The sequence below is a fragment of the Neopsephotus bourkii genome, unplaced genomic scaffold (assembly GCF_033783945.1).
Source record: "Neopsephotus bourkii isolate Nb327-2 ecotype Australia unplaced genomic scaffold, CSIRO-AGI_Nbou_v1 NB_1572, whole genome shotgun sequence".
Taxonomy (NCBI): domain Eukaryota; kingdom Metazoa; phylum Chordata; class Aves; order Psittaciformes; family Psittacidae; genus Neopsephotus; species Neopsephotus bourkii.
Genome location: NW_026902048.1, coordinates 538,608 through 564,000, shown reverse-complemented (window position 1 = coordinate 564,000; position 25,393 = coordinate 538,608). Strand labels below are relative to the sequence as shown.

The window sequence follows — 25,393 nt, the reverse complement described above, 5'->3', positions numbered from 1 at the left end:
TTAACACATAGCTGCAGGCTTTGCCATCCCCTTCTTGAAGGTTTTATGTAGAAAGCTGTTTGCTGATTTTCCTGTTGTAGGGAGATGGTGGCTTTCTCTTTATTCAGAAAGGATGTGATGATAAATCTCTATCAGTTGCTTTGAGAAAATATTTCACACTCAAGAAATAGTCTGTTGGGGTAAGACTGTGTCAAGCAGGGGATGCTTTTGGTGTATGTTACCTGTCAAGAACTACTCCCATATTTCATTGACATAAGAGTGTTTCCAAAGAAAATAAGGAACTCAGAGCTCTACCCATTGAATTTACTTCTCGAGTTTGTCGAGATAAACCTCAGAGCTGCACAGAAAAGAGGGGAAGGGCCCCTTATCCATGTTTATTTGTGGGCTTGCTGGACATTATTTATTTCCTGAGCTTTGGTAGCATCTCTGCTACTACTGTGCTTAGTGAAAGCAAACAAATCAGGAGACATTTTAAATAACAGGTTCAAGAAGTAGGTGAGAAGAATGCTTGGACCTGTAATTCAGGCTCTTCTTGCATAGGTTGTAAAGGACTGGTTGACTTCTGGACACTCTGTTAGATGGTTCCGTTGTCCTTTGTTCAGATCTATGAATTAAAAAAAGAATCAGATAATAATGTTATCACCCCCTTCAAAAGAGAGGGCTTTTGGAGGGATTGTCTCAGTGTTCTCATTCTCAGGTCTTCATTTAGATAATGTGACTTCCCCTAACTCCGTGGAAGTCAATAAGGTTTATACCAGAGCCTTGGCACTCTATAAATTAAATATCAGGAGCAGTGTTTGAAGTTTAAAGCCTTGCCTCCTCCTGCTAGCTCGGATTTTGTGCTGCTGTGCTTTTTTCTTTATGCCTGAGCACCTTGCTGACAAGTGCTAATAACAAAATGCCAAGAGAGGGTCCAGTCGGAGTTACCACACATTAAACATTCTGAACTTGTCCTTTTGCTCATAGATTGTGCATAATTAATAATTAAACGGTTTCAGTTGTAATGGGTTGACCTTCTTGAACTGTTCATTATTCACAAGGCAAAGGCATCACTCAAACTTTTTTCCTATTGCCCTTCCCCGTTCTCACTGTGTGTGCACAGTTCAGCTGGTTTTGAGAAATCAGAGCCTGATCTGGTCTTCTTCTGCAGCGGATCCTTGTGGTGGAAACATTGCTTGGATGCTCAGTGAAACGTCTCGTCTTAGGAATATGCTGGGGATATAAGAGGCCAACAGTACACTGACCTTTAAAACCATTTGTGTCTACTGCCATTTTAGCAGCATTTCAGTATATAGGGCTTCATGATATTGGTTAAAAGATAGGGCATTGAACAAAAATGAAAATATTTCCCAGGTTTAAAGTGAGTATACCTGTTCCTTACTCCTTCAGAATCTTGGGCTTCTTCTTTATTTGCCCCTATAGGGTGATTTCATTGTGCAGGTGGGTGAAATCAGGCAGGCCGAGTGTGCCTGGACCATTCCCTACAGTTACCTCAAATGGGACTGGATTGCACCACACAAATGGTGTAGACTTGGCAGAGACTTGTGTATTTATTTCCTCCTGTTTTCATCTCTTTTGAGTGTCAGATGAAGTCTAGGGAATTTAAGGATACAAAGTAGTGTGTATATACTTTGTGTTGTTCTGGAACTCAGTGCTTTATGTCTGATACAACTTTGTGATTGCTCAAATTATAGAGGTGGCAGTAGCAGCATTTTCTCTCATTAGAAATAGCTCTTAACTACAAAATACTCTCACTTTTCTACTACTCACATGGACATGCATAGAGCCGTATCAGAAACTGAAATACTTGGATCATCAGTTTCCCTTTGGACATCCAAAAACACCCAAATGCATGTTTTCTTTTTCTAACTAAGGTAAAATGCAGCTTTTCAGTATTCACCTCTGGAAGCAGTTGAGGGTCCTTACTTTCCTGGTTCATCTAAACCCCAAACCTGCCTCTTTCTCCCCTGGCTTTCCTGTGCTGTAAAGTAACAACTGGCTTATATTTACAAGAGTGAGATTTAAGGTTTTTGTATGCACTGATCTTTCTGCTCGAACACTTGTTAGCAAGTATTCCTTGAGATGGATGCACTCTTCCAAAAGGTTTACAGTTTGTCAGGCAAATAGCCGATAAATTTGTGGGTACCCAGTCTAAAATCCTTGGGAGACTCTATTAAAGCATTTAGTTTTCATATTGGAATCCAGTTTGTGTTCATTTCCATTCACAACTACACACACAAACCCTTCTGGAGTTCCTGAGAGCAAGTCAACTAAGGCATGGGCATGGCTGACAGGTCTACAACAGAAGGGAATAGGCCTGGATGGGGTTGAAATACCTGCATTGTACAGAAGATTATGGGACCCCCAAGAAAATCTCATGTTATTTAACATTCACTTTCATCAAGGTGATTTTTTTCTTGCATGCTTATGGAAGAGCACATCATCTCCTGGCTGTGCTGCAGTACAGGAGCTGTGTGGTCAAGCTGTGTGTCCAATCCTGACATTGGAGCAAGTTCTTCCCTTGGCTGCATGAACCCTTAGGCCAGCTTAGCCTGGGAGAGCCAGGCTGATGGCTTTAGAGCAGTTCATCAGCTTCTCCTCCCCTCTCATAATGAAGTTTTCACTCTATTATGGGTTCGTCATCTCTTTGTGATTGCAGAAATTATCACCTCCCAAATGAGTGTGAAGCGCCGGCTGCCTGTCCTGCTCCCCAGCATGGACTGAGCAGAGCTGGCAGCCCCGATGGAGGACGCCTCTGATGAGCTCCTCACTTGCATTGTACTTAAAATAAACAGCAGGGGTGGACTGCTGGGCAGAGCCAGTTCCCCAGGGAATGAGCTCTGATGCTTCACAACACGATGTGTAATATGTGCCCAGAGTATTTCCTACCTGCTCTCTTGGAGTCCATCCCACCTGGAAAAGTGGCTTTTACCACTTCAGGTGCAAGCCCAGCTCTGCTGGACAAGGGAGAACGTTGGGGAGAGGTAAAACCTGCCTGGCTCCACGCCGGATGAGCAACCCTGCTGTTTTACTCTGCTTTTTCTCTATTAACGTGAATAATTTCCATACACAGTTCTTTGAAGTGGGGAAAGTTTAATTGCAATGCTTATTTCCTTGTGTTCCTTCCACTCTCCAGTGCAAACCTTCCTATATTGATGTCATTTATAAGTTGAGAAGCAATAACCTCCCTCTCACCAGGTCTTAAGTTCAAAGAGGGTTTGGGCATGTTCTATCAAACGCTCCTTGTATTTAATAGAAGTCTTTGAAAATGGTAAAGCAGGTTTGGCTTCTCCTTTTACTCTTCAGTTACTTTTGATTTAGTTGTATTTTCCAGCAGTTTCCCATTGTTTGAATTGGAAACAAAGCCTTAATAAGAGTTCTAGTTAATTTTCTGTCTTGTAATTACCGATCTCATTTTTCTGATAATTGGCCACAGCAATTATATGTATATTTACTAATCACATAGGAGGCTCTGCAGTTGTGTCTATCTGCCACCATTGATAATGGCACACACATTGCAGAGGTGCTTTTATCATCTTCTTTTTTCCACTACATCAAAGCTATTTCCTCGCATTCTCAATAATGAATACATGCATGCATTTGACACAGTTGTGTGCTAGAGAAATTGTTTGGCTCCCACCAAATGCTGCACGCTCTGAGTTTCTTGCCTGCAGCGCTGGAAGGTTGTATGTAATGATATATTGCTCATCCAAATGGCCAAAGCACTCCAAAGCACAGTGAGATTAAAATAAGTCATTCCTTTGTTAATTTAAATAGGTGCATGTATCATACTTTGCAGGGTACTTTGTGTAGGGATGTCAGGGAGGAAAAAAGACGCCGAAAGGTATTTTTAATAGCAAATGAGAATAGATGAGAATGGAGTCATTTGCAGCTGCCTGTTTTATGTGGCTCTCTTGTTCCAACTGTAGGTCTAATGAGATGACACTGTTAAAGTACTCTGCAGTGTAATTTCATTACATCCTGAGCTGTTACACTATAAACACAGTGGAGCTCTCTGTCATTCTTGGAAAAACTCCTAAATTCGTAAAGCCCTTCTTTGCAAATGGTGATGTTGTTTGTTCCCTGTTTGTAATTTTGTTGTTTCTTGTGCTCTTAATCTATTTTTCTGTTGTTCTTTCATAAATACCCTGGGTTATTTCCTCCCCTGGCAAATCCTGTTTTGGGGGTTTTTCTCCCTCTTAAAAATTCTTTCACCTTTTAAATCTAGCACAGACAACACATGAGGACAGCCTCTAAAATGAATAAGTGTAAATAAACATGAGTGTAAATAAATAGCGAATGCAGTGAAAGAAACAAAGGTCAACACAAGAATAATTTCACAGCTCTTTGTTAATTACAAGACCATTTGTGTGTTACTTAAATAATCATTAATTTCTCATTTACACTTTCCCTACCTTCCTTTTTACCCTGTGGCTATCATTGTCCTTTTTTCACCTCCCCTCAGTGTCTTTCCACATGTTTTTACCCATTGTGTAATACTCATTAGTTGAAATTCAGTGTTTTATAACACATTCTCAGAAGAATTTGTGCCTTTCTGCCTCAGATTGTCTGTGTGAAAAGGGGGCTTTGTCGCTTCCTTGGGGGTTTGATTTTCCCTTTCTTTTTTGGTTTTCTTGTCACCGTTATATTACTCTGCTAAAAAAAATTATCTTCTCCCCTTCTGACTCTGCTTCTTGTTTCAATCCAATCCCAGGAATCGCCCGTCCTTCCAGCCGGGGAGTTCTCTGAGCCATTTGTACACTTCATCACTCAATGGTAAGCTCAGTTTGCAAACATGCCATGCCCTCAATGTAAATGATACATGCCATTAACTCCGCAGCTCTGCGAGACCTTATGGCTTTCCTTGCATCCTTTCTGAGAGGAGAGGGACTTGGGGGCCTTGGGCAGATGGGGCAGCAAAGCTAAGCAAACTGTTTAAATTATGTAAACGTTATTTACACAAAGGGTCGTAAAAGTACTTACAAGGGTTTTTTTCCTGTTTTAATAAACCTGCCCTCAATGTGGGTGCAGTCTTGTGAGCCGAGACTCCGAAGGATTCATCCAAGGGTAAAAAAGCCACAAAGACTCGTGTCTATAGTATCATTATTCAGGGCTTTTTAAAATATTACTTACTAAATCGCCTCCATATTTAGAAAGGCAAGAAGCCTCCATTAATGCATTGGCTTTTCAGTAAGTAGCTCTATTTTAAAACACACTACTGGGTATATCTTCTTTGCTTAAAACTGAATAGTTCATTGACAACCTTTTGAATTAAAGGAGGACTGGGGACAGGAGGAATTTGTCGAATAACAAATACAGTTGTTGTGTGACCAGAGGATATAAATCTTGAGGGTGAGCTATGCTAAAGAAACAAGGGAAAATCCTTTTTCAACTATTGCATCCCCCCCCACTCCAAAAAAGAAAGGGGGGGGGGGGGGGGGCGGTAGCCATTTATGTATGGAAAAAGAAACAAGCCTGAATTCTGCAAAAAGACGTGTTTGATGGAGAAGCATCCCTTCTGCGAACGTGCTCTTCCAGGGCTCGATGCTCAGCTGTGCTAAATCAGATGGAGCCATCTCAGTGTGTGGCACTGGGAGCTGCAGCCCTGTGGATCAGAGGGAATCCTGCTGCAGGGATGTGTCCTTGCAGCCCTCGGCCCCATGTAGATCTATAGGTCAGGCTTTGAGGCACTTTCAGGTTCTCTGTGCCAGAGCCGCTGTGGCAAAAGTCACCTAGTAAATTGAATTTTGAATATATAACACAGAAAGTACCTCTCAGGACTGATGTAGCGGGTAACAATACAGGCACAAAAAGCAGCCTGATGATCGGGTAATTAAAGCAACTAAATAATTAAAGTTTATGTAACATAGGCCTCCGTTTTCAATAGTTTCAGTTTACAAAGAGCAGCACGATTTGCAGGGTTCTGCAGCACAACTAACTGGTGTGTGTGATGCGGAGGTCTGTGCTTTTTATCCTTGCAAAACAAATTGATGCCAGACTGTTCTCTAAAAAAAATAACCCATTCTTATTGAGGCAGAGGGAGGGATAACCTGTGTTAAAATTTCCACAGATGTCAAACTGAAGCATAACTGATGGTGGCTAATAGCCTTGTTCTCCCCGGGGATGCAGCTACTTTGGACTGTCAGATTAGAACTGCTCCCAGCCTACTCGTCAGACAGCTCGCTTACTTGCTAATGCTGCATTATTTGAGGGGCTTGGAATTGTTTGAAGGGGAGGTAAATTGTGTTAATCCTCCAATGTACAGCACAGATTTTGGATGTAGTGTTATATTGGCTGTATTTTTTAATGGGAGACATTGCTGTTTAAAAATGAGGTGAATAAGAGGAAACTATATTTAAGCAATCAATTCCTAATGCATATTGGAGATGTCAAGTGAACGACGTAACAGACTTTATGCTGGTTATGCCATAAAGACTGGCTGTTTGGATGTAATCCAATTAGTCAGTAGGCAGCTCCTGATGGTCACCTCTGTGCCATGTTATTGTGTTCCTTCATGCAGCTAAGCACAGCCTTCAATAGCTAATTGCACCTGTTGCACAGAAAACTAGGACTATTTGGATGAGAAACATGATCTTATAAACAGGTTAATGCTGTGTAATGAACTATCACCCTGCAGTGTAATGGAAATAAATGTGAAAAAATTAAGGTAGAAACCCCAGGGTATTGTGCATGCTCCTGAAGCTGTTTAGTGTTAGAGTTAAATTTCCCACCTGTTTGTGTAATACTTGTTGTTGAGCTATGTAATAATCCCTAGCAAAATGAGAATCAGCTTACTGTGCCTTCTGAGCTGACTGCTTTTCAATGATCTCTGTATTTACACACTTTCATGGTTACAAACAGTGTAGATCACTGCACCCCTAAAGGGAGGGATGGGCGGGAAGGAATAAACCCATTAACGTTTTGGCCGCTGTTAGGACCCCTGTGTTCCATTGGCACATGCGTAAGTTAAGACATACATGGAAATTCTTCACTGTGTTAAAAGAGATCTTCAGTATTTAAGCAAGTAGAATAAATGAGCGGTGGTTTACATATGAACGTTTTGTTTTATACACATAGCATGAAAAAGCAACCAAAGGAAAGGCCAGCACCCGAAGATTTAATGGTAAGTGAAACTTCAGAGCCCCTCAGTATCTTTATTCATGTATGTAGAAGTGTATCTGTTCTTCTCTGCATTTTTCTTCATTCACACATTCAGATCTAAACTGTTCTTGGCTTGTGCTGCAATTACATATTTACAGGGAGCACACAGACCAGAGGTAGAGTGATGATGATTCCACTGATGGGTATCTTGCTGTTACCTTTGTTATGGCCAAAGCTTCACTTGTGATGTGGGGAGTTAATACAGAACTTTCCACAGCCAGTGACAAGGTTCAGTCAGAACCATTTTGATGCTTAATACACTGGGTTTTTCAGCTTGTATGTCCAGGGATTACAGCTTAATATAGGTCACTTTTTGTCATCATTTGCCAGTCTTAACCTTTCAAAATCAGAAGACTGAAAACAGAGGATATGGTCAAAGTAGTCTTTTTTTTTAATGAAATGCAGGAGCCACTGTTTTCACTTATATTCATGTAAAATGAAATCAGATTGGCTGCAGAAGATTAGGTTAATACGTAGCTTTGGTCTGTCGTTAGAAGGGCTCTCAGTGGTGGAATCTGAGCTTAGAGACTACTTCTTTGCCTTGCAATTGTCCTTCTTTTTTTCTTTCAGTAAAGCAATAATAGGGTACATGCGCTCAGCCTGGTCCCTTGTGGCTGTGCATTTAGTGCAGAGTGCTGTTTTGACTGGTTTTAAGCAGCTAGAAAAATACTGTATCAAACCAAATATTTACAGGAGCTTCTGTTGTAGATAAGAGCTGTGGTCCCCTCTGACTCACGTCAAATATCTTTGATTTTTAAATATTTAATTACTTTTCTTTATATGCTGCGTTTCCTGTGACTTGGAGTCCTATGTAAAATCGTCAAAATTTCTGTGCATTAAATATCTAGGAATAATTTAACAGATTTTAAGAAGAGAAGGACACGTTGGTGTCTCATTTCTTGCTTACATGCTGTGAACTGCAAGTAAACAAGTGTTTCTAATGCAGCTATTCTCTAGTTAAAGGCTAATCTCTGAAGATGCCCTGGGGCAGGTATCTCACAACCCAGACTAGTCTCAATTTAGATGCTGGTTAGCAAAGTATTTAACTGTGAATCTCATTTTAAGGATATTAACTTCAGTAGATCTACATTTGAAGTTAGGCACCTGCTTAAATACCTTGGTAAAATGAGGCCTTAAAGTTTATCAGAGCCCCTCCACTTGGTGGTGGTGTGTGTGTCATACCAAAGGCTTGCACTGCCTTATTTTGTCTTTTTTATTAACTTTTGATGGTTGGGAAATTCTTGCAGTTAGTCACATCTGAGAAAACTTGGAACAGGTTCTAGAGATGTAGACACATTTACCTTGTGCACTATTATGCTATGGCTGGATAGCTTAGCTATTAAAACAACGGAATAGGGTTTCATAAAACCTATATCTGTTTGTAAATGCCTCTTTCAGTGATGCAATAGGCCTGCCACTTATAAATAAAACATCTGCAGATCGCACATACTCCCATAAGTATATATGTATGTTTGTAAGCAATAACACCACTCCAGGGTGTAGAGTCATAAACATGAGGCCAAAGGGTGAGTGCCTGCAGTACCAGGGAAGTGCACAGATTTATCTTTACAACTACATGCCCTGGAGTGTGCTAGTCCCCTTTAAAGGAGGTATTTTGTAAAATAATTCTGAATTTGTAGCAACTTGGGGGGGTGCAAAAAATCCCTTCCTACTTTTTAAACAAAATCTTTTGTTTAATGCATTTTTCCCCTCTTGCTTCTTTCTCCTCAATTATAAATGAACTTGTAACTACAAGTATTAAAGCATGAGGTGAAGCGCTACTGAAACGAAGAAGTGACCCAGTCTTTGCCTGCAGCATGGCTGACCCTCATACGCTGCCCTAAATTCCCTCCTGATGGGCTCAGAGCACCCTGTGCTTTGCTGTTACACTCACTGTTAGCTCAGTAGTTGCTCTTCAGTCAAGCGCTTTGCCTTCTTCCACTTGCCCAGTCTTGTGAAGGAGCACTTCATTTATAAAACTCATATGCATATATGCATTAGCATAATATGTCTGTTATACAGACAGCATATCTGTACATACGTATGTATGTATAATTTGCCATACTTTGTTGGAAAACAGGGCCAGAACAAAAGCTACTGAACACCCTCTGAATTGTAGAATTTCTCACCACAATTACAGTCATTTTAATTCCACGTCATCCATTTCTGAAATCCCTGTTGTCATTTGATGGGCATCTCCCTGCTAACCATATTAGCGGGCAGAGTGATGCAGCTACTATCAGTGAAATCCTCATCAAGGTCAGGCTAATGTTGATTTAATGAGAGCAGGATTTCACCTTGTTCATTGGGTTTGAGGGAATTTTTTTATGTGGAAGAAATGTACTAGCAAGGATGAAAGGTGTAACCCATAATCATTGTTAGCTTCTGACAAAACAGTGGAGCACAGGCTTTCCCCCCTGTGGATGTTACCTATACTGGAAGTCACTATTTTGTAACCAATTCAGTATAATTAAAGACTGAAAGCAAAATGAAGGGAACAGAACATCAATCCTCTTCTACTCTCCTGATACTCAGTGAATTGTTAAATGTGTTTTAAGAGCCAGCTCACGATACCTGGAGTGCCAGTGAAGTCGTGGGGTTGCAGCAGGGATAGATTTACCCTATCTATCATGTTAGGAAGCCCTTATTTTTTCTATAGAAGTTGCAGCACATTTTGTCAGAAAATAGGGCCAAAGCCAAGGCTGTGTGAAATTCCTGCATAAAGTCAGGTTTCTATTACCATAGATACTCTTGTGCAAGTGAACACCAAATTCCCTGAACAACCGGCATAAAACAGGTTCCTGCATTCACTCTCCGTCGCTATGCCATGTCTTCTGTAGACCCATCCACAAAACAAGATAGAACCATCAGTTTCTCTGTGTATAAATAATTTTGTACAATATAGATCAATTATTTAATTGTTTCCAAATATTTCTGATGAATGGGCTTGTTCCACAGAAGCAAAACCAAAATAATTTCACCAAGCAATGGGGAAAATTGTCCATCCAGGGAAAGGAATGATCTTTATAATTCTCTGGTGGTTATTCTGACCCTTGTGCTTACAGTGTCTGCTCTTTTGTCTCCAGTTTGTTCCCTCTTAAGAAGAGGAAGGCATACAGTCAATTAAATTGAGCATACTCCTGTTTCAGCACCAGGGAAGGCTGCACAGTGTTAGCATATTCCTCTGTCTCTCTTCTCTCTCCTTCCAACAAGGAAAATCTCAGCAATTCTGTTGTATATTTTATTTTCCCTCCCGTGAACTTCCAGTCTTCACCTAAACCACAGTGTTTCCTGGCATCACAAGCCTGCCTCCCAGGGAAATGCAGACATACATTGTATTTAGCAATTGGGATGTGGAGGTATGGTGAGGTTTAAACTCCTGCTCGTGTCGGGTGTACGGGTAGGCATCCTCAGGCTGGGTTGGCTCAGGAAGCTGTAGATCTGACTGTATTTACGGTATTTTTCAGCAGCTTTCCATTCTAAGCTCTATTTAATGGAATCTATGCATAGTAAGTAATCAGGTCAGAGAGAAGCAGCATCCCCTGTTTGAGATCAATCGCTGGCTAATACTTTATCTAGGCCACTTTATTATCTCATGCTGATTCCATTCCCATTCTCCTCCTCCTTTGTAGCATGCACTTCAGCTGTGGTAAAAGTACGTATCGCATACATATTAAAAACATATACCCATTCTATCTGTATGTAAATGTGTGAGACACAGCTGGATATTGCAGGAGTTTGATTTACTAATAGTTATTATCTGTTCTAGCTGTTCAGAGGCAAAGAGAGTTTCAGAAAACAAGCTAGCACAGAAATTGCCTTTATGATATCACTATCCTGCTTTGGTAATTGTTTAAAATCTCTTCTTTAGCTGGAAGCTTGGCCTTTTATTTTGCAGATTGAGGGAGCTTTTCAGAAAGCCAGCAGAATTGTTGAAGTCTGGTTGAGTTTTTTGTTAGTACAACATTGAACTCTCCCCTGCTACACGTGGCTGTTTAAATGAAAACGATTTACTTAAAGAAATTGTATTTGAAATACCAAAAGTCAGGCAGGTACCAATTATTCCATTATGCTCTTCCATGGATGCTTAAAAGTAGCAGAGTTTAGGATGCTGGTTGGTCTTCTCAAGGACAATATTGGGCAGGGAGAGGCAATGCTTTTGGCCAAGAATTTGGTGACTTTCTGCACTTGATTGCTTTAGCACAGATCTAATAATTTTTGTTGAAGTCTCCAAATTTCAAACACAACTACTAGCTTTTCTCCTTAAAATTTAAATGACCGATGCTTTTTATGTTGGTGTTTCATTCATTTAGAAGATTGCAGGGTAAATTGTACGTAATCTGTGTGACCCGATGGAAAACTTACGTTGTTCTTTGGGATTTTTATTTCAAAGCCTCTCTCAGTTTTGAAATTCCCCATTCCTATGTTCCTGTGCTCAGCAATCCCTCTCCATTTCAGGGATGGCATTTAGATCAGGGGTCCTTATCTTTATTAGCTACAATGGTCATTTTTTTCAGATGGATCATATATTTTTGTGTTTAAATATGTTAAGATATTATAGACTCTCAAAAATAGAAATTAAAAATACAAGGCTTTTATGTAACTATATTTTAAGTGACTGTATTTTATGGGGTCTGGGTAGTAGCACATCTTACCAGGTAGAGCTAAACTTGCTTGCAGCTCGCTGTGTTTGTAGCTCTTAGGAAATACTTCTATGGTTTAAACAAACAAGTGAAGGATCAGCATAATCCTACCTGGATTTTCATGTAAACCTAAGAATAAAGCCAGTAAAATACCTCCACTTAGGTTTGTCAATATGGGATTTCCCCCAGCAGGTAATTCGGCTTTTGCATTATAGCAGTGGCATCACTGAGTAGCTGAGATGACTGTACAGGTTGGGGTGTTTTGTTGGTGTTAACTTTTGGGAAAGACCAGAGGGGCATCTGCAATCTGCTTTTCACAATCACGTCCCATAAATCTTGCAAAGACACCTTTACAGATCAATGTTTTCTGTCTGCACCTATCTAGGTTTTGATGAATCGTTGCTGGATTGCAGCAAGCCAAGAATTTTCCCTCTCTGCATGTTTACAATCATTAGGGGTTTTTTTGTCCTCCACCAGTTCAGAATCTCCTATCAGCAGTGATTTGTCCAGTGTAAAATCATCCGTGCTTGGAGCCGCGATGGATAGCTTTGTTTGCAAACATTTAGACTCTCCTCTGTCACAATGATCCCAGTTATTCACCCCATGACAAGGAGAAATTCTGACAGACACCAAAAAAACGCATGCCAGATGTGAAGGAAAGGGCTCCTGATTTCCCAAGGAAAAAAGTAAGGAGACAAGTATTTTAGTTGTTGTAAATATAGAGTTGTAGAATTGTTTAGGTTGAAGGAAAAGACCTTAAAGATCATGAAGTGCAACCATTGAATGTAGATGATAGGTAGTAAACACCATCTTCAGTCTGTCAATTCAGACATACAGGGGATGTACATGGGAGGCAATGACAATATTTATATTGACTTCAGTGATGCTAGGATTTCACACCAGGGCTCAGGATGGGCTTGCTACTGTGTGTTCTTTATCTTTCTTGCGCAGGGTAGCTTAAGAAATGGAGAAAAAATATATATATTCTTTTAAGTGGCTGCATTGCTCAGCCTATTCCCCACTCAGCAGGAATGGGGAAAGGTGGGTTATGGATCCTTCCCTCTGTCTTCCAAAACAAAAGAAGTTCTGTCCTTAGGGGTATGATTTGTTCTTCTTCATCTCTTGGGATACCAGCTCTGGAAATAGAGAAATACATTCAATCAGTGTCACTAAATCCAGCAATTACAGAAGACTAAGGCTATGACAAGGTTAACTTGTGTGTGTGGTGAGTTTGAAGGCATTACATTCATCCACTGCCTTCTGCAGTCCCTTGCTCATACAACCACTGACTTTTTACCACAAATGTGAACATCTGACTTTCTGACATGCCCTGAAAGCTGCATAACATAGTGCTTTCCAGTGAAATGATTGAAGAAAGAACTTCCCTGAGTTGGCTCCAGAAAGCGTTGAAAATCTAAGGAAATCGGGCAAAACCAAATTGGCAACAGCTTAGGGTGATGCAGTTAATATTTTTGGTTACTTGGGTCTCCTGGGCTTTGCGGTTTAATTTGAGCAAATGTTTCACTTGGCACTTCTGGTTGTTCTGTAGCTCTCCAGGCAGGGAGGCAAATATTTACATCTCATTTTGGTGGCAGAATTGCACATCTTTCAATTATGATACATTGAGAACATGTGCATTTGCCTTTGTATTTTTATGTTAGCTGTCTTCGCTCTGTATTTGTGGGGTTTTTTTAATCTCTATAAACAGTTCCAAAATCAGAGCTGTATCTTTAATTCCCAGAATTCTGGCCTTCCTGTTCATTCCAGATGCATCGAGGAATTTGCTCTGAGAGGCAACTGTTGAAACCGGTGTGCGATATTTATTTGTATAATGAAACTGGAATTGAAAATTCATTCAAACACACTGCATAGATTAAAGCTGCTGGCATTTGTGTAGTACCAGCTACTTGTGGGTCTGTATCCCGATTAGCTCCTGCAGTATTAAATAAGAGTAATAATTGCCTATGAATAAGCAGAGTATAAAGCAGGAGATAGAGATATGGCTTCTTAGTGACCTGCGTGCATTATGCCTCAAATCCCTTAATCAGATTTGTGCCGGTTGATTCTTGCATCCACAGAAATTCAGCTGGAGGATCAGGGCCTAAAGTAGTAAAAAATCAATTAATACCACTTTCTAATTTGTGTGGTTGACAAAAAAAAACCCGCATATAAATAGGGGACATTTTTCTACTTAAGAGGGGCTGCACTGAAAGATTTTTTAATTGGATTTTCATTGTGATTGACAGCAGTTGATTATGACAGTAACTTTATTTGGCTGGACTGTTATAGCCCTCTTGTTCTGGGTGGGTTTCCCCCCCCCCCCATCAAAGCTCTTCTTTATCCGCAGAATTCCCGGTGGAGCGGCAGTGCCTGTGAAAGAGCCTTTTAGCACCTTTGTTGCAGCCATCCCTGGTGATGATTGGGCCCAGCTGGTAGCAGATCAGAAAATGTGCCTTTCACAAAGAGGTTGCATCTCCCTTCTCCCTTGTTTCAATAATTTTAAGAGCCCCAGAAACCTGTTGAGGATTAGAAGTAGCTTTAGATGTGAAATGAGTGTTAAGTATTAGTAATCGGGAGATTAGGGCCCTGGGGACAATGGGAGATAAACAACTGCAATTAAGGCAAATCTGCCAGAGTAAACAGAATTTAGCAGAAACAGATGCCCTAACCATTTTGGGGGATTGATTGGAGGGCACCGAGGAATCGATTTTTGTCTTGTTTACACTTCCCAAACCCCTGTAATAAACTGGGGAGGCTGAATATTTCATAGAGCCGGATTTTAGTTAATTTTTTTCCAGCTCCTCACAGTAGGCTCGCTCTCTTCTAACAGTGACCAGGCCCGACTTTATTCAGCATTCACAGGGAGCAGCTAATTGTCTATGAAGGGCCCCTGTGTTTAAATGGGCTTGACAGGAATTTAAATTCTGTTTCAATCAACCTCTGTGCTCACAGTCTGCTCCAGTTTCTAATTTTTAAATTAAACATGATGGGGTGTTTTTTTCCCTATTTCTCTCTTCTTTAAGCTGGGGCCTGTCCTCCGGAGCCGGCTGCTCGCGCTCCCATCCCGCAGCACGGGAATGCGCACCCTTATTGAGGCTGTGATGGCAAAGCACGACGAGCCGCAGTCATGGGAAAGTTCATCTGCCCATTTGGGTTTAATGGGAGACACTGGTGTAAATGCTTGGCTGGTGTACATCAGGATAGTTACACCGGTGTAGCCAGAGGGAGACAGGGTTTCCAGGGAACGGTGGCATTCAAATACAGTGCTGAGAATGTAAATGGTTTGCGTGGCCTTGGTCGATTGTTCAGTGACTTTGTGAGAGTTTCAGAGGGGTTTTAATGGGTTTTTTCCCAAGCCAACTAGTGGTGATGTGTTTTGCCACCTTCTCTGTGTTTTCAGTAGGGCTCCATGTGGTTTTTTGGGTGGCGGTTCATACCTGTGCTTTTTCTGGTCCTGAGACAGGATTGGTTTGACAGTGTGTTCATATCAGATCATTTAACACTTGCTTTATTTGGTCTTTTCAGTAATCCTGGCAAACATGGGGGTGTTATTTTGCATTAGATGCAGTCAGTGTGTAGGCATGTCTTGCAATTTGATTGTAGGGAGCCCTTCTAAAACCAACTTGCTCATTCGCAGGCACTTCACCATTAAATGCTAGCGAGCTGCAGGCTGTTCCATTCTCCCTTTTTGCTTCCAAACAGATCATTTTCCAGGTTTTTTAGTTTTGTTAATTGTTGTTATTTGTGTGCTGTGTGAGCACACATGCGTCCGCACACAGCATTTTCTACTCCAAGATCTGGGTGAAAAACATTTAGGAGGTTGTTTCAGTTTATTCCATCTTAGTGATTTTAATTTTTCCTTCTCAGTAGAAACTCAGTTTCTCAAAACTTGGAGAAAACAACTGTTTTCTCCACCTTCCTTCTCCATCCGGACAAACACGTAGTCCCTGTTTGAAGGAAATGCTCTATCAGCTTTTAACGTCTGACTTAGCTCTCCTTGGTGTCAATGGGAGCAGTCCTGTGCTTGCGTGATATGAGTTGAATACGTTCTGCAGGTGCATCTCCATTAACATTAGAGATCAGGTCAGGTTGCCTTTTGGGTGTGAATCTCCTGCTCTTTCAAAGGTACCACTTTTTCATTCTCATCACAGGCAAGTCTTGATGCTCATGAATCGATTTCAAATTAAACCAAAGTAGGTGTGCTCCAGGCACACACCTAATGAGCTCCAGCTACTAATGGGTGCTGTGTCTGCAAACCAGACCAGAGCTGGTCAAAAGTAAAACCTCTTCCATCCCTGAAACATTGCCCCAACCATTTCATGCGGCGGATCTGCTTCTGTTGTCGACAGCTTGCTAATGTTGACATACTCCTATCAGCCTTGGGCCACTCTCTCTATTCCTCTTCTACAGCTCTTCTTAACCTCAGCAGCACTTGCAAAAGCACACTCCAATCATATTTTGGTTGCCTTAGTTTTTTGTAAGAGTCATCACAAAAAGAATACCTTTGCTGGGAGTGAGCTCGTTTTGTCAGCTAAGCACCAAGAGCCATGCCAAGGACAGTTACCGGTTTAACAGCAAATATCAAAAGCAAAACTGCTCTGGAAAGAATGATCTGCAGATGGGCAAATAGACCCCTCTGTGCCACAGCCAAAACCAAAACTCTGTAGTAATTTTAAGACTGCTCTATGCCACAGAAAGAGACCAGTGATAATCAGGCACATCCATGTATGCACACCCTTGGGTCCTGCAGTAAGAGGGGATTGAGTTGTCTGAAGTCAGGTCCATGCTACAAAGTGGAGCTGCACTGATTCCTGATGCTCTGACCTCAGAAACATTCCCTCTTGACCCTGGGTCTTGTGATGAGCTGCCAGTCTGGACACATCAGTCAGGTGCACAAGGGATCTCTGAGGTCTGTTTTTAGGGCCACCAGCGCATCGTTTGGCTGTGGCCAGTGCCCAAAAGAAGGTTGAAAAAAGGATTTTAGTATTAATGTCATTGTAATCATAATGATCTGTATCACTGTTTAGAAATGGGACTTGAGGAGTGATGTGTGGACAGTTCCTCTTGAGGTTTTCAGGTTTAAGTTAAGCTCTTCTTCCTCTTGGTCCATCCAGGTGCTTGGGTATTGCCATGGTTCAAAGCAGATTCTGTAAATTGCAGTAGAATTTTGGTGGCTCAACAAAATTACTGAACCAGCCAAAAATCATTTGCAGTTAACTTTGTCATATAAGAAGGAAAAGTGCATTGGTAAAAAAGTTAATCTACAAATAGATGATAATAATAAAAAAACACATAAAAGGAATCCTTCTTGAGGGAAAAAAAGGTAAACAAGAAATACACCTCCAAGTCTTCGCTGCTCAGTAGTGTTATCCATTTATCTTTGCTTAATACATTTTGTATCATCTTTTCACTATCTTAAATATCATCAGAGGGATAAAATCATTAGCGTGCTAATCTGGGTAGCCATAGTTCTAACACTGACCTAGGCTAATCTGCCTTTGCAATTTCAGAACTATGTTTGACTCCTCTGAAAGTAACCTTAAATTGTAGTCTTGTAAGAATTCCAGAGCTGTATCCTTCACTCCTTCTCCTAATGAGGTTATGACCAAATGCTCATTATAATTGCTTTAGACTCCTTTTAATTTTCAAGCTTATTAATCATAAGAAGAGTTATTTAAAATTGCATAAATTAATCTTAGATTAAAAGCCCATCAAAGCCTCGAAACAATTAAGAATAAGTAGGATTTCCCTGGGGCAGCAAGTTTTATTTTAATAGTGTAGTCAGGTGGATATCAGAACACTGAAGTATGGTAGTGATTAATGTATGCAAAATTTAAATGAGAGTTTTTAAATGGCAAATCTAAATCACATATTGACCTAACTGTAGGCTTTAACTGCATTGTCTGTCATATATTTAAGCTGTTTAGTAATCAACATTTTAATTACAGTGTATGTTAGGGAGGCCCTGCAACAAACAAAACTCACCACTGCCTGCCACTCTGCATGGAACTGTTTAGCAGGCTGGGGCTGTGCCATTACCTGCACAGCATAAGGAATGAGGAATGAGAGCAGAAACTTCAAGGGGACTAATGCTACTTGATTTTTGCTTATGGATGTGTTCTTGGCCCTCCTTCATGTCTAAACAAAGTGGTGCTTTCTGCTGCCCAAGCTGGCAGAAGCTACAGGTGATGTCCTCATAGGGGTGAGAAGTGCTCTGAAAACATTATTTTCGGGGTACTTTTGTCTTCAGACCCTGGGGATCCCTGTGCCACCAGCGTCTTTGCAGGCACCTGCACTTAGTGAAGCACCAAAGACCTATTAAAGTGACTTTGGCCCCTGCTATGGGCAATTTCACTCCAGCAGCCAGCTGAGAACAGGCTCTCAGGGATGCTGAATTCCTTACCAAGCACAGCAAGAGGCAGTCCTTGCCCTGAATAGTCGCTGTTCTGGGGATAAGAACTGGGAGAGAGAACTGGGCCAGTAACGCTTGGTCCCAGATCAAAGGCAGCCATACAAGTACATAGGAGAAGCTGGTACTTTATGGTTAAACTTGCTGTGATTTGACGTATTCAGGGACATTGCTGCAGGTGGAAGAGACAAGGAGGCTTCATTTGTGGAGGAGAATGTCTGTCTAAGAAAGGATTGACCTTGCTGTAGCTTTGGGACACAGGGTGCATGTTTTCCAGACATGCATGCTCAGTCTCCCAGTCAGTGCTGTTTCAGGACTTCAGGTGCTCACCCTTTCCTTTAAAGGGTTGCCTCCTATGATCAAAATACATCCTAAGATTGCAAAAGTAAGCCAAGACATACAACAGCCAGATCACAGTTAAACTGCATCTTGCAGGGTCTTTTCACCTGTGTGTGTATTTCATGTCTCCATGGATTGATGTGAGTGTTTGAAGCCTTCACATTTTTCACCCCAATCCAGCCTTATAAGAGAGTGATGGAGGGAAGCCTTCTGCATGGAGCAGCCCCTAAGGAGGACTCTGACACCTTCTGTGCCTGTGAATTAACAATGTTTTGGGAGTATTGGCCTGAGGATTCCTCGCTGCTATTCCTGGCTGTGGGAGCAGAAATCGGCCTTGTGGATAGCTGGCACAGATAATTAGAGCAGCATTTAGTTTGGCTTGTCCTTGGAGGCAGGAGCTCTAGATGTAAAATCCTCCACTACTGGATGCAGTGGTAGAGTGATGAAATCTTGCACGTGCTGAGGTCAGTGCAGGGGGATATGGGGTCAGTCTGGGGTAGTTTGGGTTACTCAGCACTTTGTGTTTCCAGGCATCCCAGGAAGGTAGCACAGCTCCAGATCTATGTATTTTTGTCCTTTTGGAGCTCTGACTCGTGTTCTCATTAAACATGTGAATGGGCAAGAATTTCCCCTTGAGTATGTGCCCTCAGTTAATTAGAAGAGCTGTAAATGGCATAGACACATCAGTAGCAATGGGAGAACTAGCTGGGATAACTGTGGTGCACCATTTCACAGCCAAGTTCTTATTTTCCAGGATCATTCTTATTCTTAAAAGGCACCCCAGTGCTCAGATGTGCCATGTTTGTGCAGGAAGAACCGTGTGGATGCATCTGATGCACCATGGTGACATTCAGTGCTGCAATGCCAGTGCAGTGATGTGCCATTTCTAATAGTGCTGGATTGTCTTCTCCCTCTCCCCTTCAAAAAATACCATCAAAATCACATGTAAAGCAGAGTGAGCTTCCCTTAAAGTGGCCTGTAGCCATCAGTAATATTTATTTTCTGTATTTGTTTTAAGCCTGTGAAGACAGTGGTTTCCTCCATACTGTCCTGATGGAGCCCTGACCAGCAAGCGTGCAATGCCCCTAGCCCTAATGTGCCATTAATGATAGGTTAATGTACAGCATAATGTTTTTTGGACTATGGGTTCATTACACTTCTGAGTGCAGGGTCCTTCTGCAGAGCGCCCAAGGTCCCATTGCATTATATCATGCAATAAAAATACCCTTTTCATATCACACACTAATAAACTGTATTTGAAATGCTGTCTAAGGGCACTGCCATTGTCTTGATAGTCTGTGGCTGCAACAGTTGGGGTCTTTTTATTATGGTTTTTGTTAGGCTGAATTCAGATTTTTAAATGAAATGCACAGTTTGTCTGTGCCTCTTTGTAATAAATGGAGCACAGGCCTTTAACTGCGCAGTCTGGGAGGATTCCTGTAAAGGGGAACATGAAAAGTATGGCACTGTTGCAATCAACAGCAATGCTGCGTGTTTCCTAACATACCTTCTGTAAGCATGAGGCCTTTTGTTGTCATTTCTGATCTGCTGGGTGTTGTGGTTATGTTTGGGTGTCATGTAGTCATTAACTGACAGAGGGGAGATTGGGATGAGCTCTTAGACAGCAGTTCTCCCCTGTGAGGGTGCTGAGGCCTTGGCACAGGGTGCCCAGAGAACCATCCTGTGATTCAGCTGTAAGAAAGCCAAGGGCAAATTTGATGGACTCGCTCTCACTGCATTGTAGGGCTCAGTCCCAGGGGCACTTTGGTCTCCCCTGGACAGTTCAGCCTTGCTCCTACCAGCAGTGCCAGTGAGCAGATCCAGAGCAGAGCTGCAAGTGGGCACTTGGTGCTGGAAAAGGCCCGTGGGTCTGTGTCCTGCCAAGGATGCGATGGAAAATCTGTTGCAATAAGCTCTGGGTGTGTTATTATCAGAAATGAAGATTTCTCAGGCCAGTTGGTGAAGGCCATGAAAGCAAATTGCTGAATTTTAAGGGTAGGTAAAATTATGGAACTTTTACCCTTGAATAATGGCAATTTAATTGCCTGGGCTAAATGATTGATGGCTTGTGAGCCATGAGTTTGAATTGCCAGGGCTGTGTGTTCAGGGGGGCACTGCCCTTTTAATTTCATGTCAGATATTTAAATGATTTACATCACCCTCTGCGAGGTGCTCCCCTCTGAAAGAGTTAACCTGTCTGGTGGGACACCGCGACGGGAGAAATGTACCCTTTATCAAGAGAACGAGATGAGACAAGTTCATTTAAAAAGCCTGGTTTGTCATTGTTTATCTAATTTTCAGGGTTGACACACAAAATTAGGCTGGCTGACACTCACTCTGGGGCTAGCCCTGGCCCCGTCCTGCCTGACCTTTTCAGCTCCAAGGTGTTGTGCACTCACTGGTGGACGCTTCCCATCGGATGCAGAAATCACTGTGGAGCTGTGCATCCTGCTGAGCCCAACCACGGCCTGGATAAGGCAGCCCAGAACCTGAGGAAGCAGTTTGGTGGTGGCTTTTCAGCCTATTTTCTGCTGCTTTGGTATGTTGGGTTACTTATGCCAGGCGTTTTTAAGGATGAATATTTAGGAATTGGTGAGGAGGTGGTAACTGCTTTGTAGTGAACGTGTGTAGAGGGCTGAGCCAATATGAAACTCCTGGGGATGGGATCAGATCTGTCATGGGAGCATCCCACAATACCTTTGGGCTCCTCTCGTGAGCATCTCTTTCCTTGGTGTTGTGCATCCTTCCATGGTCATGCCTGTCAGTGTTGTAATGAGCTCTTACATGTTCCTGAGACTCAGATGTTGGCTGAACCATGGCTGGTAGGGCACCAAGTCTCCATTGCAGTGATTTTACTGAGGAAGGTTTAACATCCATCTTTTATTTGCCAGTTCACAAAGGACAGGTGCCCCGTCCCTAGCAGTGTTCAAGGCCAGGCTGGATGGTGCTTGAAGCAGCCTGGTGTAGAGGAAGGTGTCCCTGCCCATGGCAGGGGGGTGGAACTGGATGAATTTTAAGGTCCCTTCCAACCCAAACCAGTCTGGGATTCTGGGATTCTGTAAGTGCCAGTGGTCCCTGCTGACATTAGCATGGGTACAGCTCAGCACCCCAACTGCTGCTGCCCAGGGGGATGTGAGTGCAGGACTGATCTGTGCCCACCACACCACCAGACTGGGATCTCACCAGGGCAGTGAGAAATGGGCTGATACAACAGAGAATGCATTTCAAGCTTCCACACACTTAACTTTATTCAGTGTTACCTTGCAACGCCAAATAAATCTGTACAGGAATATTGTTAAGTACAGCAGGTTGCTCGTGTTTGGTTTAGAATGTATTGCTCACTGCTGCAGTCAGGGCTGGGACTTCTCTTGTGGCTGAGGCACTCGGGGACCAGGATTTATGAATCATGTCCACGCTGTTGTGACTCTCATTTTTTTCCTTCCTTGAAGTGACAGTTCACCCAGCCCCATCACGTAGCATGGGCATGCACCAGACCTGGGGAGCGGCAGCTGCATTTCTCCCTTAGAAGCTTTGGTTTTCACCTGTTCAGTTGGCTTTTTGAACCCTTGTTTCTTCCTTCCCTTCCAATTGAATCTTCCTGCCCCTTCCTTCCATACTTCCTTCCAAAGATACCTCTAGTTTAAGGCACTGGTTTCTAAGATGTGTTTTGGACTGTGGCAGTTAATGGTTGCAGTACTCTGGATGCCTAAAAAGGGGGAAATAGGGAACCAGGTGCTGAAGAGTGACAAAAAGCAGAGAACCCATTGGGGTGTCCTTATGAAGAGGAGACTGCTGCTCCTGCAGCCACAGTGGCTGGGGACTTTGGAGGGAATCTAGTCAGAGCATCCCTTCAGCCTGAGAAAATCCTCACTAGAGCAGTGTAGCCTGAAACCAGGGGAAGCCTGAAGAGTAGTTTCAAGTTAAACTTATTCCTAGGGAGAAAAGTGAGTGTGTAAAACACCAGGCTTCCATGGAATAACCTCACAAAACAAAGCAAACGGGGAGCAGCATGGCTAGCTGATGTTTTCAACCTTGCATAGCCTGCAGTTTCCCTTTGCGTGTTGTGAGTAGCTTAAACACAAGGATATAGTGGGTGTGATATGTCTTCCTCTGCGGGGAGTCTCTCCATCGTAAAGGAGATTCATGGCAGAAGCGGACTGGCTTTAATAGCTGTTTTCTAATTGCCCCAATGCATCTGCTCTCCCTTGTCTGTGGGCTTTTGATTGTCTTTCCCTAGTTCTCACTGCTGTCCTTGACTGTTGTGTTGTTTAAGAGGCAAAACAGCTATTTCTAGGCTACCGTGCGTATAATAAGCATTCACCTTACTCTGGCACCTTTTGCACCCAAAAAAATACCAAAGTGCTGGGCCTAACGTGCTTGCACTGATCCTGACAGCACTCCTCTGAGAGAGCAGAGTCATTTATTCCCTTTTTAACCATGAGGCTGAGGGAGATTAAGCAGCTTTGTGAAGGTCACACTGGAAAGTGCGTGGCAGCTTGGGAATAAACGCCAGTCCCTGTTCCTGATTGTACCTATTCTTGAGCTGTTTCCATAGGTAAGAACCAGGAATATTTCAGATTGAATTTGTTTAGCAAAACAGTGCAACCCCGACATGGGGGTGTCTGGTACAGGAGATAAAAAAGAGAGTGCTGTCTGTCTTTAGTAGTGTTCTTAATGTTAGGCATTCAAGACCAAAACTTTTTAGTAGCCAGGTGTTGGAAGGAAAAAGACACTGTCCATTTGCTCAGTGCCACAAGCATCTGTGAACTTAAATGCATCATTTTAAAGTCAAGCATCCTCTCTTGGTAGCACTGAACTCTCTGCTGCTGTCTTCAAAGCTCTCAGATGGACTTTGGTACCTCTGGATATGTTGTTGTTCTTCCGTGGACCATTTTCCAATGGACAGATTCAAAGTTGCTGTCTACAGCTGAGATTGGCTGATCCTGGGGCCCAGGATCCAGAGCATTCCTTCTGTCTTTTATCTACGTAGTTAACTGGGAAAGCAACTGAGCTGATCCCAGTAAGATCTGAAGGAGGACCCTCCACATGTCAAACTTCTCCCTAAGAAGTTCTAGCTGAGATTTCCAGCCATCCCAAGGAGTTGAAGCAGCAGCACCTTGCGCTTCCTCCATAACTCTTGTAGATAATGGCATATTTTATTCCTCTGGCTCCTGTGTTTGCTGGCCCTGGCCCATAGAGTGTTTTATTGCTTGGAGCTGATGCTGTGAGGATTTATTGTGCTCTATTTAGCCTGGTGCTGCTTCATTGCTTGGTGCCATCCTAACCCAGACGACCACCGGGCTTCCCGTGCCCTGCGTCAGACCCATGCTCATTCCCCTTGTGCAGATGCTGTTGTTCAGTGCTGTGCCTGGTGCCTCTGATTCCCACATGAACGTCACCCTTCCCAAAGGCTCCCCAGCAAACCCCCTCTGATTACTTTCAGGCGTTGTTTGCAAGAGCTATGAAGTTTAGTGTTGCAAAAACCGAGCTGCTTTTGAGTGATTTGGAGTGGAGGTTTTCATCATCTGTGATGGTTTCTCCTGGCGATTGCTTTCTTTCAGTCATTTGTGTAATTGCGGTACTCGGTTTCCTGTGGTTTTTTTATACTTCATTTGAGATTCATCTGAAGATGGCATGTTCCCATCTCTAGGAATGGGGCCAGATTGAGACATGAGCTGCCTAAGCTGGCTGCTGAAATTGCAGGCCATGGTTTTGTTTCATCCTGAGATGCTCTTCTGATTCTGTGAGGTGTCTGAGACACGGTTTTCCAGTGCCTGCCTTGCCTTTATGGGCGAGAATATTTCATAGTTATTCCTTTTTCCACAATACCTTCTCAGGAAGACCTGTTTCAGTTGTATTTTCATTTCTGTATCAACTGATCACTCCAGATGACATGTACAAGCATGTATATGCATGACCAAATCCCTCCCCTTACAGACACCATGAGTGCTGCAGAGCCTGGCGCTGGGTCCTGCTGCATGTGCAGACACAGAGCTCCATGACCAAGTAACAAAAGGAATTTAACACCTGGCAGGGATATTGCTTTCTTTCCTAGGTGATTTGTAGAACCATCCATTTAAGGGATTCCTGGACGCAGGGTAAGGCGGAAGGTTTCCACTGATAAAGGACTAACTACTCCATTAATGATTCTATTCCACTATGATTCTATGTCCCACTGTATTTTTTCCCCAAAGTTAAAATCCCAATCTGTATGTGTTTTCACAGGAAGGGTTGTGCTTATCTTGGCTAACTCTGCCTATCCCACTTCCCAGGGCCACCCATTCATCGTGCAGTACAACGATGGGAATGCAGAAGTCGTGTCCATGTGGGTGTGCAGGATGCTTGAGGAGCGGCGATCAACCCAGGGACCACAGTGACAACAGCTCATCCCGGACCAGCAGCACCAGCCCCACGCTTTGGACTCACACTCTCCATCATGTCTCACTAAAAACATGTTCTAGAAGCATCAACAGAATCTTTCAGGATATTTGTTGCTGCCTTTCCCTCACCACCACATTAAGGAATTCTCTTCCCGCATTTCTTTTGTTGCTGAGCAATTTCATGTCCTCAGATTATCTTCAGTTAAACTGTACACAGCCTTAAAGCAAGTATTTTATATCTATATTTTTTTTTGTTATTGAATGTATTGTATATTTCCTGGCTCCAGAGTATTTTTTAACTGTTAAGTCTTTTTATGAATGAGTGTTGAGAGGATTTCCTTGAGGAGTTGTTGGCTGTCTTTTGAGAGCAGACATCACTAAATACTGGGTTTAAATGTAAAACAAAAGCAAACACAAGTAGAAGTATCTGGACTTGCCCATCCTGCAGGGAGGTGAAGGCT

The 25,393-nt window shown here is 42.5% G+C and overlaps 1 protein-coding gene across 5 annotated transcripts in view; it reads left to right on the top strand.

Moving 5' to 3' along the window:
• MAP2K5 (mitogen-activated protein kinase kinase 5) overlaps positions 1–25,213 on the top strand; it is a 121,959-nt gene extending 96,746 nt beyond the window's left edge. For 3 of the 5 annotated variants that reach the window (XM_061371148.1, XM_061371146.1, XM_061371145.1), the window contains 2 exons: positions 4,715–4,776; positions 24,825–25,213. In XM_061371148.1, the coding sequence (XP_061227132.1) occupies positions 4,715–4,776; positions 24,825–25,155 (393 nt within the window). In that variant the 3' untranslated portion in view covers positions 25,156–25,213. Of the gene's footprint in view, positions 1–4,714; positions 4,777–7,077; positions 7,124–24,824 lie in introns of all 5 variants that reach the window. The other 2 variants (XM_061371150.1, XM_061371149.1) reach the window with 1 other exon arrangement.
• The last annotated feature ends 180 nt before the right edge of the window (positions 25,214–25,393 follow it).